Source organism: Carcharhinus amblyrhynchos, chromosome 5 (genome assembly GCF_965287045.1).
Source record: "Carcharhinus amblyrhynchos chromosome 5, sCarAmb.v2.hapA, whole genome shotgun sequence".
Lineage (NCBI taxonomy): Eukaryota > Metazoa > Chordata > Chondrichthyes > Carcharhiniformes > Carcharhinidae > Carcharhinus > Carcharhinus amblyrhynchos.
This window is the reverse complement of record NC_137328.1, coordinates 102,482,671-102,506,391: the sequence shown is the minus strand read 5'-3', so window position 1 is coordinate 102,506,391 and position 23,721 is coordinate 102,482,671. Positions and strand designations below refer to the sequence as shown.

At 41.0% G+C, this 23,721-nt stretch overlaps 1 protein-coding gene and 1 pseudogene across 1 annotated transcript in view; both read right to left on the bottom strand.

Annotated features, from left to right (window-relative positions):
• Window positions 1-23,721, bottom strand: part of tent2 (terminal nucleotidyltransferase 2) — a 78,266-nt gene that overhangs the window by 20,144 nt on the left and 34,401 nt on the right. The window contains exons 10-13 of the mRNA XM_080189347.1: window positions 22,482-22,610; window positions 15,268-15,311; window positions 12,986-13,122; window positions 3,484-3,575 (exon numbers count right to left, since the gene is read on the bottom strand). Of these exons, the coding sequence (XP_080045473.1) occupies window positions 3,484-3,575; window positions 12,986-13,122; window positions 15,268-15,311; window positions 22,482-22,610 (402 nt within the window). The remainder of the gene's footprint in view (window positions 1-3,483; window positions 3,576-12,985; window positions 13,123-15,267; window positions 15,312-22,481; window positions 22,611-23,721) is intronic.
• LOC145343587 (small nucleolar RNA U3) lies at window positions 10,037-10,127 on the bottom strand (annotated as a pseudogene).

The window sequence follows — 23,721 nt, the reverse complement described above, 5'->3', positions numbered from 1 at the left end:
GCAGAAAAATGGCCACAGACCATGAACCAACATCCTCGAGTCCTTGGAAAGATAAAATAGAACAGCCAGACGTGAGTTGAGCTTTGCTGCTATTATGAACTTTGTGTAACCCAAGACCTTCTTTTCGAACAAATCACTTCACAAGGTGTTCTGGAGACATCAAGATGCAGCTATTGGCATAGCTGGATTTGATCATAACCTGACATGATTCTCTGAACAACATTCTCACTGCACAGTGCTGATTGTGATACAGGTCACTCAAATCTTTGTCCATGCTACCCTTGTCTGGCTATAGATCATGTCGGCAAACATCTATCCAGAATTCCAGTGTAATTTCAGAACTGGAAGATCAACAATTGACATAAATTTATCAGTCCAACAGTTGCAAGAGAAATGCCATGGACAGAGAAGACCACTACATATTGTTTCATCGATCTCACCAAGATATTTGACCATGTGAGTGGAGGCAAAGCATTTAAGCAAATGAAGAAAATTGGCTGCCCTTGAAAACTGTTTCCCTTTTCATAGGATAAGATCAGCTATGATGGGGCAACATTGGAACCCTTTAGAGTTTTGTCCTGGCACCAACTCTTTGGCATAATCTTTCCTTTGCTGCTGTCATTTGCCTTCACATCATCCACAGAAGGTGCCTACTTACCCATCAGAACGGAGAGAAGACTATTCTTTCTTGCCCACCTGAGATTCAAGACAAATCTCATGAGAGTTGCTCCACATCAATGCTGCAGCACTAATAGTCCATACTGAGGAACATCTTCAGCAGCAAATCTCCCACTTGTCATAAAGATTTTGATTTGACTATCAACATCAGAAAGACAAATGCTACGGTCCAGGATTTTATTATAGTGCCATTTATCAGCATTGGCAATGTGATACTGACAGCTTTGCATCTAGAGTCCACAATCAAACTGCCACTTGACGCTAAAATGGACACACGCATCACAAATACTGCAGCCAGCATGTCCAAGCTGAGTAAGAGTTTGTGGAACAACAATCTAAGAACACCAAACTGAGTCCACCAAGCCTGCGCTCTACTGTAGGGTGAATTGACCCCGACCACCTGAGTTTCCATCCTCTGCTGCAAGGAAGTTTGCAAGTGAGATGTAAAGATGGGGGATATTGACCTTTAAAACTGGGAGAGCCATTGACAGCTAGTGGTTGGCTGACTGGAAGGGCATTAGAAGATGCAAGCAAAAACAAAAAGCTCAGCTGGTTAAGAGAAGGGCCCAGAGAAAAGGAGACCAGTGAATCGCACACCTTCTCAGTCAATCGTCTTCCTCTGCAGCAAATGCAACAGACACTGGCACACCTAAGCATAACATGTTGACCAACACAGTGCAAACCATCACCTTATGAAACAAATGGCTGTTATAAAGAGGCTTGCATCAAACATCGCAGACCTACATCGGCTCCCAGTCAAGTAAGACTTGGTTCTAAAATTCACATCCTCTTTTTCAAATTCCTTAATGGCACTTTAATCTCCTCCAGCCCCACATGCCTCTGAAATACCTGCACTTTTTGAGCATCGCTAATTTTAATTGTGCCTCTATTGATGTCATTACCTTCAACTGCAAAGGTCTTAATATCTGCATTTCCCTCACTAAAACCTGCTACTTCTCCTTTAAGAGGGATCTTAAAGCTTACTTATTTAACTAAACCTGCCCTAATATTGCCTTTTGTGGCTCGCTATCAAACTCTCTGAAGCACCTTCGTCTGGCTTATTATAGTAAAGACACTACATAAATAGAAGATGTTGTTAGGGAAACTTGTCTTCAAGCAAGCTTTTAGTCACTCGTCCTAATAACATATCCTCTTCTGCAACTATCAATTTTTGTCTGATTGCTCTCATGTGAGGTGCCTTGGGACATTTTACTACATTAAAGATGTTAAATATATTCAAATTGTTATGAAGTCAGGTCTGGACAGGTATCTACTGGAGTTCAGGTGGTGCCAGTCACTCATTAATGCGCTCTAGTTGCCTGTTTGTTTACAGAAAATAATTCCCACTACTTGCAGCGGAACGCAGGTGTTTAACAAGGAAACTCCTTTAGGATTGGGACTTTGTTCCATGACTTGCATGTGTACTCATTTAACCTCTTACTAAGTAGGCCTAGTTAATGCTAGGTATGATATAATTTGGTTGAGTTTGTTAGGAGAAAACAAACTATTGCATGACAACTTTAGTATGGTATCAGAAATATGTTTTCTATTTTCAGATGATCATAACTATAAACAAATCTGCGCAAGCTCCTCTAAAAGGGGATTTTTGCTTTTAAAAATTTCTCTGCAAAGGTAATTTTCCCCTTCTGACTTCCTTTGAAAATCTCTTAAAAAGCTTAATTCAGAAGATAAGCAGAGACCACAGAAATATGTCAAAACCAATATATTCTTCCTTTGATCTGCTAAAGATTTAACAATACTCCCTATTCTGGTATCTTGTGCAAACTTTGACACCACTCCTTATGGTTTTTTGATTTGATTTATTATGGCCATGTATTAGTATACAGTGAAAAGTATTGTTTCTTGCACAATCTACAGATAAGGCATACCATTCATAGAAAAGGAAAGAAGAGGGTGCAGATGTAGTATTACAATCATAGCTAGGGTGAAGAGAAATATCAACTTAATACAAGGTAGATCCATTCAAAAGTCTGATGGCAGCAGGGAAGAAGCTGTTCTTGAGTTGGTTGGTACACGTCCTCAGACTTTTGTATCTTTTTCCCCACCGAGAAAGGTGCAAGAGAGAACGTCCAGGGCGTGTGGAGTCCTTGATTATGCTGGTTGCTTTTCTGAGGCAGCGGGAAGTGTAAACAGAGTCAATGGATGGGAGGCTGGTTTGCGTAATGGATATGGCTGCACAACCCTTTGTAGTTTCTTGTGGTCTTGAACAGAGCTGAAACCATACCAAATTCTATGAGCTAATTGAGACAGCAAACTTCAGGAACTGAGTGGAGCTGATTGTGATGTGCAGTATGCTCATGCTTTACATTCTGTATCTACAGCAGCAAGAGTATTTGGTGAATATCATGGAACTTCATTCATCACAGATCAGTCACAAGAATGTCAGCAAACTATTCTACCTTTTTTCTTAAAGCCTGGCAAAGTTTTTAGTTTAAATCAGTTCAACAAAACAACTATTTCAGTTCAAAATTCTCAAGGCTGCAGAACAAAGGATCAAAATAAGGTAGATGCCTGCACCTAGGTTCAAACATCCACTTCTGTTGGGAAATGACCCAGATGATCTTATCTTGGAGTATCTTTTTTGGGGGTGGGGGATGGGGAAGAGGAACATGACTAAGAGATAATCAATTATAAATAACTAACTATAATGCAGAAAGTCACGGTCACTTAATGGAAGAAGAAAAGGTAAAGCAATTTAAGAAGATTTTCTGTTTTACAAAGGACACAAGAAACGGTTAGCCAAGCAGAGAAACTACATACACGTTAGTCATGCTTATTACATACCTTCAACACAAATATATTTATTTTTCCATTCCATTTCATTGGTTTTGGGAATCACTTTGGCTTCACGAATTGAAATTATTGAATTACTCCAACTGAGGGGTGAAAGTGAGAACAAACATGTATTAATGTCTATGATTATAATTTGAACCACCCTGGAGCCAATTGTGTAAAGGATCTGCAAGCATGTAGTGATACATCACAAATTTCACTTTTAAAGTCTGAAATCTTTGTCCCAATGCAATTCATGCATAAGTACTACATGGCAGATTAAACTCCAGGTTGTGCTGCAAGTCATCCCTTCAGTGCTGCTTTAAAATAACAGCTCAGCTGGATAATAACCCAGGTGAATGACAATTAAAAAGCAGCCACAGCAATAGTTTTGCCACTGGCACTTAACAGAGAAGTAAAACAGAGCAGAATAATGTTTATAGTTTGGAATCTCTTCTTGGACTTTTGTATGTTTGTCAACTTCCAAGCATGATTTTTCTTGGATGTTTTTGACTCTTGAAGGTGCACGCTTATTTTTACAAGGCGTCATACCGCGCTCCTTGTGAAAATGTATTTCATTATTGTTTCATGGAGCATTTTGCTGGCTAGACAGGATGATGGTGAACTGCCTTCTTGAACCGATGTAGTCCATATGATGTAGGTACACCCATACTGGCATTAGGAAAGGAGTTCCAGGATTTTACCTCAGTAACAATGAAGGAACGGGAACATACTTCCAAGTCAGGATGGTCCAAGGCTTGGAAGAGTATTTCCAGGTAGTGGCATCCCATGCATTTGCCATCATTGTTTTTGGGTGGTAGAAGCTATGGGTTTGCAAGGTGCTATTGAAGGAAGCTTGATGAGTTGCTGCAGTACATTGTGCACATGCACTGTAGCCTATTGTTGCGACTGCATGTTAGTGGTGGTAGATGTGGTGCCAACCAAGTGGACTGCCAATCCTGGATGGTGCCAAACATCTTCAATGTTATTGGAGCTGCACTCATCCACTGTATTCCATCACTCTCCTGACTTGTGCCTTGTAGATGGTTGACACACTTTGGGGAGTCAGGAGATAGATTACTTGCCACAGAATTGTAGCCTCTGAAATGCTCTTGTAGCTACAGTATTTATATGGCTGGTCCAGTTCATTTTCTGGTCAACGGTAACCCCAGGGGGAAACCAGTGATTGTAATATAATTCAATGTCGTGTCAAGGGGAGATGGTTAGATTTCTCCTGTTGGAGACAGTCATAGCTTGACAGTTGTATAGTGCAATGATAATTTGTCAATTATTAGCCCCAAGTCTGATTGTTATCAAGATCTTGCTACATATGGATATGGACTGCTTCAGTGTTGGAGAAGTTGCAAATGGTACTGAACATTGTGCAATCATCAATGAATATCATAACTTCTGAGCTTGAGATAGAGGGTAGGTCAATGATGAAGCAACTGAAGATGTTTAGACTGAGGCCACTATCCTGAGGGACTCCTGCATGATGTCCTGGGACTGAGATGATTGACCTTCAACAACCACAACCATTTTCCTTTGTATTAGGCATGACTCCAATCAGTGGTGAGATAGCCCCCAATTCGCACTGATGTGAGTTTTCCTAGGGCTCCTTTACGACACATCCTGCCAAATGCCGTCTCAATGTCAAGGGCAGTCACTGTCACCCCACCAGTTCGTATCTTTTGTCTATATGTGGACCAAGGGCATAATGAGTTGAGTAGCCACGGTGGAATGCAAACTGAGTATCAGTGAGCAGGTTATAGTTCAAATAAGTCTCAGTTGATAGCACTGTCAATGACACCTTCCATTACTTTGATGATGGAGACTACAAATGATGTGGCAGTAATTGGCCAGGTTTGATTCATCCTGCTTTTTGTGGATAGGACATACTTCAATATTGTCCCATTGCTTCATGTTTTAGTTATACTGGAACAACTTGACTGTGGCATGGCTAGTTCTGGAACAAGAATCTTCAGTACTACTGGTGGAATGTTCTCAGGGCCTATAGCCTTTACACTATCCAGTGTCTTCAGCTGTTTTTGGTATGGTTCAGCTTTATTTCTAGAATCATAGAATCCCTACAGTGCAGGAGGAGGCCATTTGGCCAATCGAGTCTGCACTGACACTCTGAAAGAGCATCATACCCAGGCTGACCCAACAATCCCATCCCCTTAACCCAGAACATTGACCATGGCTAATCCACCTAACCTACACATTTCTGGACACTAAAGGGCAACTTAGCACAGCCAGTCCATTTAGCTTGCACATCTTTGAAGTGTGGGAGGAAACTGGTGCATCTGAGGAAATCAACTCAGAAACTGGCAGAACATGCAAAATCCACATAGGGTATCACCCAAGGCCCGAATTGAACCTAGGTTACTGGCACTGTGAGGCAGCAGTGCTAACCATCGTGCAACCGGCCCACCCATAATGAAACATGATCAATATATGCAATAGAAATTCATGTGCAATGATTGAAGTAGAAATTATGGCCACAGACTCAAAATGTACATTGTGCACTCAGTCCATAAAAATCCCAAATCCCCACTGGCAGTTAGTACATGTGGAATACAGGCTGTAACTTATACCAGTCATGCATTTCTCCCTCCTACAAGCATTCATATACTGTCCCTGTAAAAACAGCTGAACATTAAAAGCTGCACTTTTGGCTCCAACATCCAACTGTTTCAGAGGCCTCCATGTCTAAATCCCACCTGCTGCCTTCATTCATTTTTGTGAAATCAGAACCGAGAGAATTGACAGAGCAAGATGTACCCACCAAGTATATTCAGTTTTCATTTAGACGAAGACTGTAAATTGGCTGTGTATGCTGCTTTACAATAAAATTCAAATACTGTTTCTTGGAAATTTGGAAGACAAAACAAATTATTCGATCACAGCCATTATTATTTTAGTTTGGGGGTTGAATTCCATTATTTTTATCTGAATTCTCACTCTGTTTAACTTAGAAGTTACAGCAGACTTTGAATGGTTTGACAAGTTGGGTTTCACTGATGTTTATTAAGTTACAGTTAATTACTTCCTGAAAACCATTATAGGACTGTAAAGAAACTGCTAGTTTAATGCAAGATAATCTTTAGCCCTGTCAAAATTTAGCTTTAGATCATATCTAGACCATATTATAAAATAGTAACATTGACTGCCATCATTCTTTTACCATTATACATAACCTTATCACCTTCAGCCTAGTCTACAATTTGCTGGGCCCCCAACTTTTATGCTCTGTAATTATCCTGCCCAAAATTCTGCTGCACAGATCTTGCCCCACCCACAGTAACCCCATCTGGCACACCACCCTTATCCTACAATAGATGCCTGTCTTCCAAATTCTCACATTTAAAATGTGCAGTAATCTTCCATGACCATGACCATTCCCAACTTCCACTCCCCCCCCCCGCAAACCCCGCTCCACCCCCACCATATATCCACAACCTCCTAGTACTCTGTATTCCTTGCAAACATTCCATTCCTTTTCCTCCAGTCTTTGGCGCTCCCTTACCCTGCCTTCATCAACAAATAAGTGCCACTGTGAAATTCACTCCCTCTAACTACATACATCAGGTATGTTGTAATTCCTCGGTGCCAAAGCTCTAGAATTTGCTCTATTATTACTAGGGAAATTACAGAGCAACACTAAAGCAATTGTGTTCACAGTTAAGTTCCTTATGTCAAGGGAAGAAATAAGGGAAAATAAACCAGCAATGCAAAGAGATGTTAAAGAGCAAGGCATTTAGGCACCCACGAACGCAAATCACAAAAAGCTAGCGCACAAATACAAAGAACTGATAAGAATGCTAATTGATCTTGGAGACTGGAATTCTAAAAGGTGAAGTGATAAATCAGTTACACATTGGTCGGTTGCCATCTAATACAGTGTTTACGAGCATTAGAACATAAGAACGCAAGAAATAGGAGCAGGAGTAGGCCATCTAGCCCTTCGAGCCTGCCCCACCATTCAATAAGATCATGGCTGATCTGTCGTGGCTCAGTTCCACATTCCCGCCCTCTCCCCATAACCCTTAATCCCCTCGCTTATCAAAAACCCATCAACCCGCGTCTTAAAAATATTTAGCGAGGTAGCCTCCACCACTTCAACGGGCAGAGAATTCCAGAGATTCACCACCCTTTGAGTGAAGAAGTTCCTCTTCAACTCCGTTCTAAACTGTCCCCCCTAGTCCTACTGTCCTTTCTGAGCGGGAAGAGTCTCTCCACCTCTATCCTATCCATCCCATTCATCATCTTATACGTCTCAATGAGATCTCCCCTCATTCTTCTAAACTCTAACGAGTACAAGCCTAGTTTATTCAGCATCTCCTCATAGCTCAACCCCCTCAACTCCGGCATCAGCCTAGCAAACCTCCTCTGCACTCCCTCCAAGGCCAAAATATCCTTGCGTAAGTACGGTGCCCAAAACTGCACACAGTACTCCAGCTGCGGCCTCACCAATGCCCTATATAGCCGCAGCAAGACCTTCCTACTTTTATATTCAATCCCCCTCACTATGAAGGCCAGCATCCCATTTGCCTTCCTGACCACCTGCTGCACCTGCAAGCTGGGTTTTTGCGACTCATGCACAAGGACCCCGAGGTCCCTCTGCACCGTCGCCTGCTGCAGTCTTTTGCCACGTAAATAATAATCCTTCCTACCATTATTCCTACCAAAGTGGACCACCTCGCACTTGCCAACATTAAATTCCATTTGCCAGTTCCTGGCCCATTCGCCCAGCCTATCTAGATCCTTCTGCAGACTCTCCACACCCTCCGTGCAATTTGCCGCTCCACCAATCTTGGTGTCATCAGCAAATTTCGACACCCTACACTCGGTTCCCTCCTCCAGATCATCTATATAAATGGTAAATAGCTGAGGCCCCAGCGCCGACCCTGGGGCACTCCACTAGTCACCAACCGCCAATCCGAATAGCACCCATTGACCCCCACTCTCTGCCTCCTATTTGACAACCAATCCTCTATCCACGCTAACACCCTACCCCCAACTCCATGTCCCCTGACCTTCTGCAATAACCTCTTGTGAGGTACCTTGTCAAACGCCTTCTGAAAATCAAGACCACATCCACCGGCTCTCTATCCACCGCCCTAGACACATCCTCATAGAACTCCAGTAAATTTGTCAGACACAACTTCCCCTTAACGAAACCGTGCTGCGTCTGCTCTATCAAGCAATTCCCCTCAAGATGCCTCGCTATTTGCTCCTTGATGACGGATTCTAACATTTTACCTACAACAGATGTTAAACTAACTGGCCTATAATTCCCTGCCTTTTGCCTGGCACCCTTCTTAAACAACGGCGTAACATTAGCCGTTTTCCAATCTTCCAGCACTTCCCCGGAATCCAGCGATGTTTGGAAAATAACCACCAAGGCATCCACTATCACCTCCGCCATTTCTTTCAGAACCCTCAGATGCATTCCATCCGGTCCTGGGGACTTGTCCACAATCAGCCCCTCCAGTCTGTTGAGCACTGCCTCTCTAGTAACAATAATGTCATTGAGACCCTCCAGTCCTACCACCTTTCCATCTCTAACACCCAGCAAATTATTCACGTCCTCCTCCGTGAAGACCGAAACAAAAAAGTTATTCAAGACCTCAGCCATTTCCCCATCCCCTACCACTAAGTCCCCCTTCTCATCCTCTAAGGGTCTAACGTTCACCCTAACCAGCCTCTTCCTTTTTATATATTTATAAAAACTCTTGCTATCCTTTTTTATATTAGACCCCAGAAAAAGTGTATCATCCTAAAAGATTGTACAAACCAGATTCACCTCAATGATATTGTTCATTAAATATTAAATTATGAGAACAGACTGTATTCTATTCAGTTTAGAAGTTTGAGGGGTAATTAACTTGGTTTTAAAACAATGAAAGGGTTTGATAAGATTGAAAACCATTTTCTCTCCTGAAAGCATCCCGATCAAGACAGCATAATCTTAAAGTTAGACCTAAGAATGAAATCAAGGAATATTCTGCCACATAATGGATAGAGGAAATCTGACTACTCTCTTCCTTAAAAGGCTGTGGATGTTCAGCCAATTTAAAACATCAGGACTGATTGCTTAATTTTTGATATACAACAGAATTAAATAATATGGTACAAGATGGGTAATTGGATTGTCCAGTGTACAACAAAATATAGAACAAGCTCCAGGAGCTGCATTTTCCAATGTAAGCTCAAGGCAAGAATATGATTGTGGCATTTTCCATGGAAACTTGCAGCAAGCCATTTACAACACATTGTTGCTTTCACTTTCCAGCAGCAATATAAATACAAATAAAATTTCATCTTCTTGAAATTACTGACTCCATTGCAGCAACATTCATGGGTTCATTTGATCCAAATCTCAGCAATCTCCATGATAAAGAAACAAGAACTGAGGTTATCATTATTTAGCAAGTTAAATTTAATTATCTTTTGTGTATGCTAACTTTGGAAATGGTTGACAGAAGGCACCTTACAAGCTGACAAATACACATAAAAATTTAAGAAATAGGCCATTCGGCCTTTCAAGCCCATTCCACCATTCATCTGAACATATGAATTAGAGACTAGACAATTTAGTACACATTTCTCAAGTAAGAAACTATAGAAACGATCCCTAAAAGTATAGTCTTAACATATGAATTAGAAAGAGTAGGCCACTCGGCTCCTCAAGCCTGTTCCACCACTCAATGAGATCATGGCTTATCTGACGGTAACCTCAACTCCATATTCCCACCTACTCTTGATAACCTTTCAACCCCTTGCTCATCAAGAATTTACGTAGCTCTGCCTTACAAACATTCAAAGACTCTCTTCCTCAAAAGGCAGTGGAAGCAGAGTTCCAAAAATTCTCAACCTTCAAAGAAAACATTTCTTATCTGTGCCTTCAATGAGCGAACTCTTATTTTTAAAACAGTGATCCCGGTTCTACATTTGCCCACAAGAGGTAACATCCTATCTACATTTACCCTGTCAAGACCCCTCAGGATCTTGTGTTTAATCAAGTCTCCTCTTCCTCTTCTAAAGATCAGTAGATACCTGTCTAACCTTTCCTCATAAGGCAACATGCTCGTTCTAGGTGAGCTAGACTGCAGGATTCCAAGTATCTCCAGGACATACAATGTTCCTCAGACTGTTATTCCTGCCGTACCCTGAGATCCACACTCAGAGACATGCCTTGCCATATGCACATACTTGATATCTCTCTCCAGCAGCACCAATTCTATCTCAAAGTTGTTCTTATCATAAATTCCATTCCATTCCTTGTCTCATCTCACGCCCTAACAAGAAATATTTTCTCTTCCTTTAAGGTGTTAAGGAACGCAAGCTCTAACAACTCTTCAATACCAACGCTCATCCAGGACCATCTTCCCATTCCATACATCCCACCCCGCCACCTCCCCCCCCCCCCCCCCAATCCCGGGCCTTGTCGTATATTCACCATACCCGCTGACCTTCTGCTTTCTGAGGCTGAATGTATTGTACTCAGCAAAGGACTTGGCTTTGTACCCTTTTAAGGAAAACAGTATTCAGATTTCCTCTATCCATTATGCGGCAGAATGTTCCTTGATTTCATTCTTAGGTCTTACTTTAAGATAATGCTTTCTTGATCTGGATGCTTTCAGATGAAGAAGGGTCATCCTGACTCAAAACATTTCCTACGATGCAGAAGGAGGCCATTTAGTCCATCAAGCCTGCACCAAGAACAATCCTACCCCTGTAACTGCACATATTTACCTGCTAATCCCCCTGACACTAAAGGGCAATTCAGCATGGCCAATCCACCTAATCCGCACATGTTTGAACTGTGAGGGGAAACTGGAACACCTGGAAGAAACCTGTGCAGACATGGGGAGAATGCGTAAACTCCACAGAGTCACCCAAGCCCAGAGTTGAACCCGGGTCCCTGGTGCTGAGGGGCAGCAGTGCTAACCATTGTGCCACCGTGCCACCCTGATGAGATTTTCCAACATTTTCTGCTTTTGTATCACTTTGCATAATCCAAATTATTAATTTGTATCAGTGCAGTTAATGCACCTAATGTTATGAATGCTTACCTTCTTGCATTCAGACATAATGAAGTTTTGACTTTTTTCTAATTTTCCCTGACATCAGCTTAGCCACTCGTGCACCAATACCTTTGTTACTTTCATTGTCGCTTCTTGCCTCACTCTGATTTATTTTCTCCAATCAGCTGTTGTGCTCACATCCACTGACAATCCCTTGGCTGTGTTTTCATGTGTTCTTTCCAGAACATGTCCCTAGTCCAGTCTACTGTCCTAGTTACTCAATTTACCAGGACACTGGACTCATCCAAGGTTCACTTGAGCCTGGCCCGATGCAACAATTCCCTCTTTCACCAGTACCAGTTCCAGGTTGTGAAACAACCTTTTATTTATAAAAATAAAAGTAAAAAGCTGCTACAAAGAAACAATTGGAAATATTCTTTAGCTATCATACTTGGTAAATCTATAATCTAACAAACTTCACATCAATTGCAATTAAGCATGGTATTTGAAATTAAATACTTCTGGAGGGGAATTTTAATTCTATTCCGTACATTGGTTCCAGAAAATTGAAAGCAAATGTAATACAGTCACCAATAATTTAAATCCACATAGAGGGTTATGAGAAGTGCATTAAAGAAGTGAAATTTAAAAAAAAGGCACACTAACACAAAGAAAAGTAGATATCAATAGCAATACCCAAAAATAAAAGCACAACCTAAAAAGCACTGATTTTGTGGTACGTGTTGGAGGCGGTGGAGGGGGGGCAGTTGCTGAGGTGGAAAATAAATTCCAGAAGGTGGAAGGGTAGAGGTGGTGAACAGAAGACCAGTAGAACGGTGGACATTTGGGGTGGCTACAAGAAGGTTACAGTGCTGCAGGAGGTTACAGCAATGGAGAGGGATAAAACCATGAGGAATTTGAACAGTAGGATGTAAAGTTTTAATTAAAAGTGTCGGTACCCAACGTAAGTCAGCAAGGATGGAGTATGTAGAGGCTGGGCAGGGAGTGTTTTGGAATAGTTGAGTCTCAAGGTGACAAAAGTGTGAATGAAACCTTGGGCTAATGTTGACCTTGATAGATGGGCTAAGGCAAGGGTGGAAAGCAGTCATGTTGTGGAGGTATTAGTTGGAGAATAAAAAAGTTTATTTATTTATTAGTGTCACAAGTAGGTTCATACTAACACTGCTAACGAAATTACTGTGAAAATATACTGAGGGAGAATTTAGCGTGGTCAATGCAGCTAACCAGCATGTCTTTCGGACTGTGGGAGGAAACTGGAGCACTCGGAGGAAACCCACACAGATGCAGGGAGAACATGCAGATTCTGCACCGACAGTCCTTCAAGCTGGTAATCAAACCTGAGCCCCTGGCATTGTGAGGCAGCAGTGCTGCCCCAAAAAGACTCAGACTTAAAGCAAACTTTCCAGTTACTTTCAAATATACAACAAATATACATTTCAGTCTTAAAATAAACTACTTACTCAAATTCTGTAGCATAGTATCGCAGAAACCCCACAAGTAGGTCTCCCAAATTTGAGCTATTTAAGGAGAGGTATGGACTAATGTTATTTCCTCTTCGGTGCACAAACTGCAGCTGCATAGTGGGCTCAAAGCACTCCTAAAAACATTCAAATAATGTTTTACCATATGAGAGATATATTTCTAGAGTACCGAGTACAAAATTTCCACAAACGCAACAAACCACAAAAATGCAAGGTACTTGCACGTGAGGATTCTTTTGCAATGTTGATATTAAACATTAAGCTGTAGTGTTTCCTTACATGCATCCCATTTTACATTCCTTAGGCATTTTCTCTTTTGCATAACCTGGAGGTTATCCTGTCTCAGTGATCAGAAAAAGAAACCAAAGTATTTTTTGTGCTTCCACTAGAGAAAAAGGAAACTCAAGCAAGCTTAAAGCATTCTACCCGCTTTTTCTCTTTGCATTTTGAATGAAAGATCGCAATATTTCTTTGTGGTCAGAGTAAACTGGTTCTATTATACCCTTCGAACTGTGGGTTCAATTTAGAAACCTAGATTTGGGTAAATTACCTCCTATTAAGAACATAAGAAATAGGAGCAGGAGTAGGCCATCTAGCCCTTCGAGCCTGCCCCGCCATTCAATAAGATCATGGCTGATCTGTTGTGGCTCAGTTCCACTTTCCCGCCCTCTCCCCATAACCCTTAATCCCCTCTCTTATCAAAAACCCATCAACCCGCGTCTGTAAAATATTTAGCGAGGCAGCCTCCACCACTTCAATGGGCAGAGAATTCCAGAGATTCACCACCCTTTGAGTGAAGAAGTTCCTCCTCAACTCCGTTCTAAACCGCCCCCCCTTTATCTTGAGGCTGTGCCCCCTAGTCCTACTGTCTTACAGGTAGTCCAGGTCTGTATACTTAACTGCTAAAATGGCAGATCCCTTCAAGCCTACTGCTTGGATGTGTCCCAGGAGGAAATAGTCTAAATAGACACTTCCTGAAGTCATGTAAAATTAAGTGCTAGTGCAGTCATAAATTTTCCTCAAGCATCAGTTATTCCTCAGGCCAGGGTCAATGCAATATCCACAGGCCATCAGAGAAAAGACTAGTGTTCTTTCTACTTCCGTATATCTTGTAAAATACCAATAAATTATATTGGAGCATCTTTTTCATGAAGTACGGTGGGACATGACTCAAAGAAGATATATCCTCTTTACTGTTAAAAACACAATATACAAATCTTACCAGAGGGCTATGGTAATATGAAATAGAATATCTACTGTGTACTTAGAAACTGTATGTTCAGTTTTGATTCTACCATGCAACTCCAGACGTGAATACAGTTTTGGTCCAAATATGGCAATAAGACTGAATTCTTTGGTAAAAGTGACTGCTTTGGATATTATTTCAGTTATTTGTACATGGTACTCATGTTCCTTTGCTTTTCCACATTTCATTGTTTCCCTGCAATAAAATATTCTCATTTGTATTTTTTGGATCTTAATTATCTCACATTTCCCCATGCTGAACTTCCATTTACCCCTTTTGGCCACTTACTTCATAGCCCCTTTTTAATTTCCTGATCCCATCTGCACAACTTGGTGCCATCTGAAAATCAGCCATTCCTGTTAACAAAATTGATTCTAACAAAATTCACGGACTAAGAAACAAGTGCAAAGAGGACCAAATTGTCTGGGTACTGTGGCTTAAATTGACAGGGATAGGAGATTAAATGTGCCCCCAAGCCAGAGTTGAATATCCTTTCTTAAAAGGACCAATATGAATTTTAACACAGCAGCTCCTATTTACTGAATATGTTAAACCTTGACCAATAAAAATACTTGCAATAGGCGCAAGTAACAAAGAACAATAGATATTGCATTCATCAGCCATTTTCTTAACAAGCAAATTTGTATTCGTGTTGCTATGGTCGTGCGAAATTCTAGTTGATTCAATGTAATTTGAACCAGCTCACCATAGCCCATTTCATAACAGAGCATGATTAACTTGTAATGCATTTGTCATCTAAAATCATTCAAATTTTTAAAAGGAAAACATTAGAGAACGGTTGATTTCAACAAATTGTTCAAGTTTTGAGTCTAACAAAAAGTCTGCCAACTATGACCGTGTTTCACATGTAGGCAATTTGCACTATACAGAGCTAGAAAGAAATTACCATTCAAACTTATGTTTGTGTAAAATTTAACTTTTTGAATTAAAAGTTGCTTTCAAAACCTTTTAACATTAACATCATTTTCGTTGCCGAATCAAGAATATTACTTACTGGATATTCTTTCTGGAGAGATGGAATGACTGGTTCAGGTAGAGCTGCAAAACAAACAAATGATTACATTAAGAACGCAAGAAATAGGAGGAGGAGAAGGGGGCCAGAAACAGAGCAGGCGGTCAGGCCTCTGAATTAGTAATCCAGTGGCATTACCACTACACCACCATCTCCCAATATGTAAAATATGACAGAACAAGAGTCAACAGACTTGGACACGATTAGCATGGAAAACGCAACCTAGAGTGAAGTTGGCTTCTTTCACCCTCTAAATACCCCACCATGACACATATCCACAGAACATTGTTTTGTTTCTTGGTGGAAATTAGTGGACAGAAAATCACAGGCTCAGGGAATTCCATTTTCTGATATGTGCCTGTGTGCAGTATGCCTTGCCAGCAACATAATAATCTGTGGTAAATATTCATAAACCAAAAATAATTAAAACTATGTTCTCAAGTGTTTATATTAAAAAAAACCTGTCTAACTTCAGGATAGGTTGTCTAACCAAAAGCAACTAATTTAAAAATGTTCCAGAAAGTTTCATTTTTAAACTAGCAACAAGAAACCACAAACAGCTGTTGTTATTTATAATGCTGCTTCTCGTATAACATGTCTGTTTTCACACACAATTGCTTGCTATTTTCAGGTGATAAAGCAGAAAAAAATTATAGTATTTTACACAAATTTATCACAATAACAGCTTAGATCTTTAATCTCAAGCTTCCTTCCAGTCTTTTAAAGAAACTAATCTTCACAGAATAAGATATAATACTCTTTAACTCGCGATGCAGACTGCATGCCAAGAAATCCTACAAACAATAAACAAAAGTAACTAAAATCTCTCTCAAATGGTTGCAGCAATATCCAGTCGCAGTCCAAGTTTCAAACAAACATTTTAATTTTATAGTATCCCTGACTCCATGACCGCTATCTTGCTCATGTGTGCACCATATCAAAGCATACCACATTTCCTGGTTCCCCTTTATCTACCTCACTAAGTTACATCTTCAAAAAAAAACTAGTAAATTTGCCAAAACTATTCCTCCCTTTTCCTAAAAGCACATCGACTTTGTCTGATCATGTCGGATTATGTTATGGCTTTCTCCAGCATTGTTAAGATTTGTATATAGATTATAACATTTGCTTGTTGTTTAAAGTTTTCTCCATTTTATTAGCTCTTTGTCTATCCTCTATTTCTGGTAGGTAACTTGGGACTTAAACTGTGAAGAACAAGACAAATATTTGTTCAATGTCTCTGCCTCTTTCTCAATCTCCGTGATAATTTCTCTTGTTCCCAAGACATTTATCTTAGCCACAATAGGGAAGCTGCAGCAGACATGAAAGGGCATATTTCATAACTCTCAATAAAAATACATTCCATCAAGAAAGAAAGACTCAAACCAAAGGATGCACCAGCCATGACTAAGTCAGGAAATTAAAAATTACATCACATTGGAAGAAAAGGCATACAATGCATTAAAGACTTGTAGTAGACTAGAAGATTGGGAAAATTTTAGAACATAGAACACTACAGCACAAACAGGCCCTACGGCCCACAAGTTGTGCTGATCGCATCTATACCTACCAATCCATAGAACTATCTGTAACTCCCAATCCCATTCGATCCCATATACTCATCCAGAAGTCTTTTAAAAGACCCCAGCGAGTTCCCCTCTACCACCACCGACGGCAGCCGATTCCACTCACTCACCACCCTCTGACTGAAAAACTTACCCCTAACATCTCCTCTGTACTTGCTTCCCAGCACCTTAAACCTGTGTCCTCTCGTAGCGACCATTTCGGCCCTGGGAAATAGCCTCCGAGAGTTCACCCTATCTATTCCTCTCAACATTTTATAAACCTCTATCAGGTCGCTTCTCAACCTTCGTCTCTCCAGGGAAAAGAGACCTAGTTCCCTCAACCTATCTTCATAAGGCATGCCTCCCAATCCAGGCAACATCCTAGTAAACCTCCTCTCTACCCTCTCAATAGCTTCCACATCCTTCCTGTAGTGAGGCAACCAGATCTGCACACAGTACTCCAAGTGGGGTCTGACAAGGGTCCTATAAAGTTGCAGCATTACCTCCCGACTCCTAAACTCAATCCCTCAATTAATGAAGGCCAGTATACCATACGCCTTCTTGACAACATCCTCTACCTGCGAGGCGGATTTAAGAGTCCTATGGACCCGGACCCAAGATCCTTCTGCTCTTCAACACAGCTAAGACTCCTACCGTTGATATTGTACTCCTGCATCCCATTGGTCCTGCCAAAATGGACCACTACGCATTTACCTGCATTGAAGTCCATCTGCCACTTCTCCGCCCAGTCTTGCATCCTATCTATGTCACACTGCAACTTCTGACATCCCTCCAGACTATCCAGAATCAGCAAAGGATGGTGAAATTAGAACATGAGAGTAAACTAGCTAGAAATATAAAAGATCGTGAGAGTTTGTCTAAGTATATAAAAAGGAAAAGGACCCAAAGTGAGCCTTGGTCTCTTAGATTGGGAAAGTAACAAAATGGCAAAGGCTTTCATCAAGTATTTTCTACCAAGTTGGGGGACATTAAAAAAATCTCAAGAACAATGATGGAAAATCAAGGGACAAAAATGAGGAAGTAACTTAAAACAATTATTATTCACTAGACAAAAAGCACTCAGAAAATTAATGAGAGTAAAGGCTGACGAGTCCCCAGACTTGAAGACCCATACCCTTAGGTCTGAAAGGAAGTGACTACTGAGATAGTGGATATATTGATTGTAATCTTCTAAGCTTTCCTAGGTTCTGGAAAGGTCCCATCATATGTAACACTTCTTTTCAAAAAAGGATGGAGATAGAAAGCAGGAAGCTATCGGCCAGTTAGCTTAATATCCATCACTGAGAAGGGTGAGGTCATGCACTTCATTAGGAGGAATCAAAAAATCAGATTATTGTCTATATGGAGAGAGACTGCAGGTGGGTGAAGTACAGAGGGACCTAGGTATTCAAGTGCATGAATCACAAAGAACTAGCAGGCATGTCCAATAAGCAGTTAAGGTGGCAAACAGCATTTTGGCCTTTATTGCAAATGGGTTTGAGTTTAAAAATAGGGAGACTATTGCAATTGTACATGGTGTTGATGAGGGCTTACCTAGTATACTGCCTACAGTTTCAGTCCCCTTACCTTAAAAAAAATTGTAACATTGGAGACGATCCAAAGGAGATTCACCTGGCTAATTTCTGGGATGAGTGGATTGTTCTATCAAGAGAGACTAAATAGTCTGGGTCTGTATTCCTTGGAGTTTAGATGAGTGAGTGGTGACCATATTCAAACACAAGATCTTGACGGGGCTTGCCAGGGTACATGGTGAGATGTTTTCATTAGTGGAAAAGTCTTGAACAAGGGGGAGTAGTTACAAGATAAAAGGGCCAGTCATTTAAAACTGAGGTGGTGAATCTCTGGAATTCTCTGCCCCAGAGAGCATTAGAAGTATTTAAAGCGGACATGAATAAATATTTGATAGATTGAGGAATAGAAGGCAATGGGGAAATGGCACAGAAAAGGAGTTGAAGCTGGCAATAGATCAATCATGATCCTACTGAATGGCGGAGCAGGCTTGAAGGACCTGGTGGCCTATTCCAGCTTCTATTTCTTGTGAAACTACTGAGTGTTGTCCTCAATACCAAACTCAGTCTACTCTGGGTATACTGTAATGTATTAATGACTGTCAGCAGTAAATGACTGCCAGGAGTTCACATATCTGCAGCTAAATGTAGAAATGGCCATTAATGATTCTATCCTTCTCCATAGGGTGTTGTTCAAGCAATTCCAGATTGCAAACTATAGCCAAATGGGCCACCTAAAATGGCATTTTGTAAAGCACTCTGGGACAATAGGGCAAGAAACTAAACTGACAGGCTGCAGTTTAAAGACAAACAGGCTGCAACCCTGACGAGTGAATAAACAGGATATGGGTCATCTCCAGGATGAAAGGGACTTTACAGTCACACTGGCTTGTTTCATCTCCAGGATGAAAGAGACTTTCGTGAACCCTTATTTAGAAGGGAGGTATGTGACGTATGTGCCTCCAACACCTACAGACATGGCCGTTGGAGACACACCCAGAGATTGGTGTGGTAGCACCTGACTGGATTCTTACCGATCAGGGGAATCAAGTCCTGATCAATTGATTGGCAATGGCCAAAAAGGGGCATGAAACTAAACGGGGTATAAAGGGGCTGCACAACTGGGAATCTCTCTCTCTCTCTCTGACCCCACGAATGAGCTGCAACAATGGTGACACCAAGATGACACCAAGATTGGTGGAACGGCAAATCGTGCGGAGGGTGTGGAGAGTCTACAGAAGGATCTAGATAGGCTGGGCGAATGGGCCAGGAACTGGCAAATGGAATTTAATGTTGGCAAGCGCGAGGTGGTCCACTGTGGTAGGAAGGATTATTACTTACATGGAGAAAAACTGCAGCAGGCGACGGTGCAGAGGGACCTCGGGGTCCTTGTGCATGAGTCGCAAAAACCCAGCTTGCAGGTGCAGCAGGTGGTCAGGAAGGCGAATGGGATGCTGGCCTTCATAGCGAGGGGGATTGAATATAAAAGTAGGGAGGTCTTGCTGCGGCTGTATAGGGCATTGGTGAGGCCGCAGCTGGAGTACTGTGTGCAGTTTTGGGCGCTGTACTTACGCAAGGATATTTTGGCCTTGGAGGGAGTGCAGAGGAGGTTTACTAGGCTGATACCGGAGTTGAGGGGGTTGAGCTATGAGGAGAGGCTGAATAAATTAGGCTTGTACTCGTTAGAGTTTAGAAGAATGAGGGGAGATCTCATTGAGACGTATAAGATGATGAATGGGATGGATAGGATAGAGGTGGAGAGACTCTTCCTGCTCAGAAAGGATAGTAGGACTAGGGGGCACAGCCTCAAGATAAAGGGGGGGCAGTTTAGAACGGAGTTGAGGAGGAACTTCTTCACTCAAAGGGTGGTGAATCTCTGGAATTCTCTGCCCGTTGAAGTGGTGGAGGCTACCTCGCTAAATATTTTTAAGACGTGGGTTGATGGGTTTTTGATAAGAGAGGGGATTAAGGGTTATGGGGAGAGGGCGGGAATGTGGAACTGAGCCACGACAGATCAGCCATGATCTTATTGAATGGCGGGGCAGGCTCGAAGGGCTAGATGGCCTACTCCTGCTCCTATTTCTTATGTTCTTATGAACATTGGTGAGCAAGAGGACAACCACCACACCCGACAAGGAAGGAAGACGACCAGAGCCAGAATGCCAGACCAGACTATGCAGACGACTACCAAGATCAGCGCTCAGATAAAGGTCAATACCTACTTGGGTACTTGGCAGTCACGCAAAGTCAAGTCAAGGTCTTGTATTGGACTTGAATTCTAGTATTTTCTGTAAGATAACTTATTGTTGGTCGGGTGGGTGATTATTGATTGTGTGGGTTTAAATAAATATTGGTTGTACAAACAAGACATCTACTCGTAGTTATTTGTCCACCGTATACGGGTTAAAACAGACTGTGCAGCAGGCAACAAAACATTTAGAAATCACTGAACTGACCAGAGTTTTTTTTATTGCTATTACTCTTGCTGTAAAACCATTGAAAAAAGTTGCACCATTTTGTGATAGGTGTTTTTAGGAAGGGTATAAGTTTATTACTATTGCTGAAAACCTTTCCAGTCCTGAAAACTAATTTTATATTTATGGAATATCAAGTTCTTTCATTATGATAAAAAAGTGACATATTTTTCAAGTAACTTTTTTGAAAGGCTAACGCTACTTCAGCTTCTAACTTACTGACAGTTATATGGTCCAAACACTTATTCCATTCTCTGTAAAATTCAAAGCGAAGGGTAGTCAATGCATTTTCCTTACTGGCTTGCTGTCTGTGAGAATACTTTGATGTGACTGCGTGTTTACTCTGCTTGATGTCATCACTGTTGCTGCATTCTGGGCGGTTCTCCTGAATAGGTGCTGATTCAGGCTGGTGTCAAGAAAGGGGAAATCCATGTCACAGCTTTCAAGGGAAGCAGTGAGTGCTGTCATTTCATCACAGACCATCAAATCCAGGCCATTTTCATCATCGCAACCAACACTCAACAACCACTAATTTAAGAACACACTGCAAAAAATTACTTAAACGTGCAATCTTTCTCTTCAGTTGTAAGGAAGGAGGAAATTTATCCAGCAACTAACATCCACAGAATAAACTGTCCATAACCAATTCATTGCTATTTTTTCTGAAGGGCTGTTCTGAAGAGCAATGTCCCACAAAGAGAGGGGTGGAGGAATGTGTTAGCCAGGAAATGAAAAAAAAAGTCCTAGCTGTTTTTGCAAAGGATCAAGTTAACCAGCCTATTGAAAAATACACTTCAACATCTCTTCTGAACAACTGCACATGCAACAATCTAGCACTGCATCTAGTGTAGTGAAGTGTCAACCTAGATTGAACATTAGGTCCCCTGAACGGCACCTCAAACCCACAAAATTCAGAGTCACAGTCAAGTGGGGATATGGCGAGTAAATGAGATTGGAACTATTTGCTCATATAGAGGATCAGCTAATCTTCATATTATGTCTGTCAGCCAGTTGGACTGAATGTCCTGTTTCAGTGTTGCGAATTCTATGCAAGGCAAAACTCATGAAATTGGCCTAACACATAATTTGGGTGACTGGATTCCTTCTCAGAGCCTCCATTCAAACTTAGCAGCAATTTCTAGGCCAGAGCTCTGAGCTCCCAGTGCTGGGTCTAATTTAGGTTGGGAGTTCTCCTGCATGATTTCAAACAATTAATATGGACAAGAATCAGAATCTCCAGCCTTTAGCATTGTGTGGGATTTAAATTGTGTAGTCCTTGACTAAAGCAACCACTTCAACCTATAGGACAGTTAGAATGACAAAAACAAATATAGAATAAAATAGTTTCAAGTTCTAAGTGCATGGAATTGGAAATTGCTTATTTTAAATTCAAGTAATAAAGAAATGCCTGGCCACGACATCACCATGAAAATCTATATTGTCAGCCTTCGGATATAGAGTCAAGCCTAAAGTTTTCATTTCAAGATTTTAAAATTTCCACTGTATTTTCTCAATGTCATTGAAGACTGACTAGGAAAACTCCAAGCAGATACTGACACACATATGCATTGCATCATGAAGGGCCTGTAAATTATAAAATTATATAGATATCACAAAGATACACTTACTTTGTAGATAGTGCAACACCATCAGTACCAAAGAGTAACTACTCAATGTGCCACGACTAGCATCATTTATTCCATGGTAACGTGCCCACTTTTTCACAACCAGCACAAGGGGACGAACACGACTCTCAACTGCATAAAGAAATAATAACTCCTTCAGGAGGATTTACTTGACAGAATATTAGAATTTTTAAGGCATGGATGATAAGTTAACTACCCAAGTGGTTTTAATTATCTCTAAATCTTTCTGAACATGCAAATATAATAGTAGCACAATTACTGCTGGACAAAAAAAGTATCAAAAGTCCATCTATCTTACTTTGCATTATCCTGGCAGTCACGTATGATAGTGGAGTCGTCGACTAATCATTGTAATCAATTCATATCAATTAATCCACAACAGACCCAGACACAATGGGTGGAATTCTCTGGCTTTGTGGTCTAAAAGCCAGAAATTCCCACCCGACTGTCACTGGCGTTTCACATTCTCCGCAACCCCCTGCTAAAATTCCAGAAGCGGGCAGGATGGATGGAAGAATTCCGGCCAAGTGGGAACGCCACCAAGGGTGGAAAACCTTGGTGCAAAGTTACCCGTTCCTCATGAGCCACATCTCAAAATGAGTTATATGCAACATTCCAAAACATAATTTGTCATTTAGATTTTAGTCAAACGATAAATGCATTTAAATAAATGGACCCGTTGGACTGGATGGTCTGGCTGTAAATACTATATAAATTCCTGAGAATTATTTGGAAAGGTTCCAATTTCAATTAATTATCCAAAGCATCACCAATTAAAAGAACATTTAGAGATACGCTAACTTCCAATTAACAATCCAAACTGCTTTAAATACTGTCAGAATATTCTGAACCTATGTCTACTAGCACAGTTAAAAAACCATTCAAAAAATGTGTGAAGACCTCATTTTAAATTCACGCAGAATCACTCAGGAGTTAAATATATGCCTGTAGAGGCAAAGGCTTGCGGCTGATGTTTGGTGTGCAAAACTGAAAGCAGACCAGCAGCAAACTGATCCATTTGTATGTGTCAATTTTTGATGGCATTGTTGCTGTTTATTTTGAATGAGATTTCATATTTAAGTCAAAAACATGACAGTACAGAGTATTTCAAAAATATTTGTAGTATTAAGTGGTTATTCACGACAAGACAGAAGTATATACAGAAGATGGCTAACATGAGGGGACATAGCTTTAAATTGAGGGGTGATAATGATAGGATGGA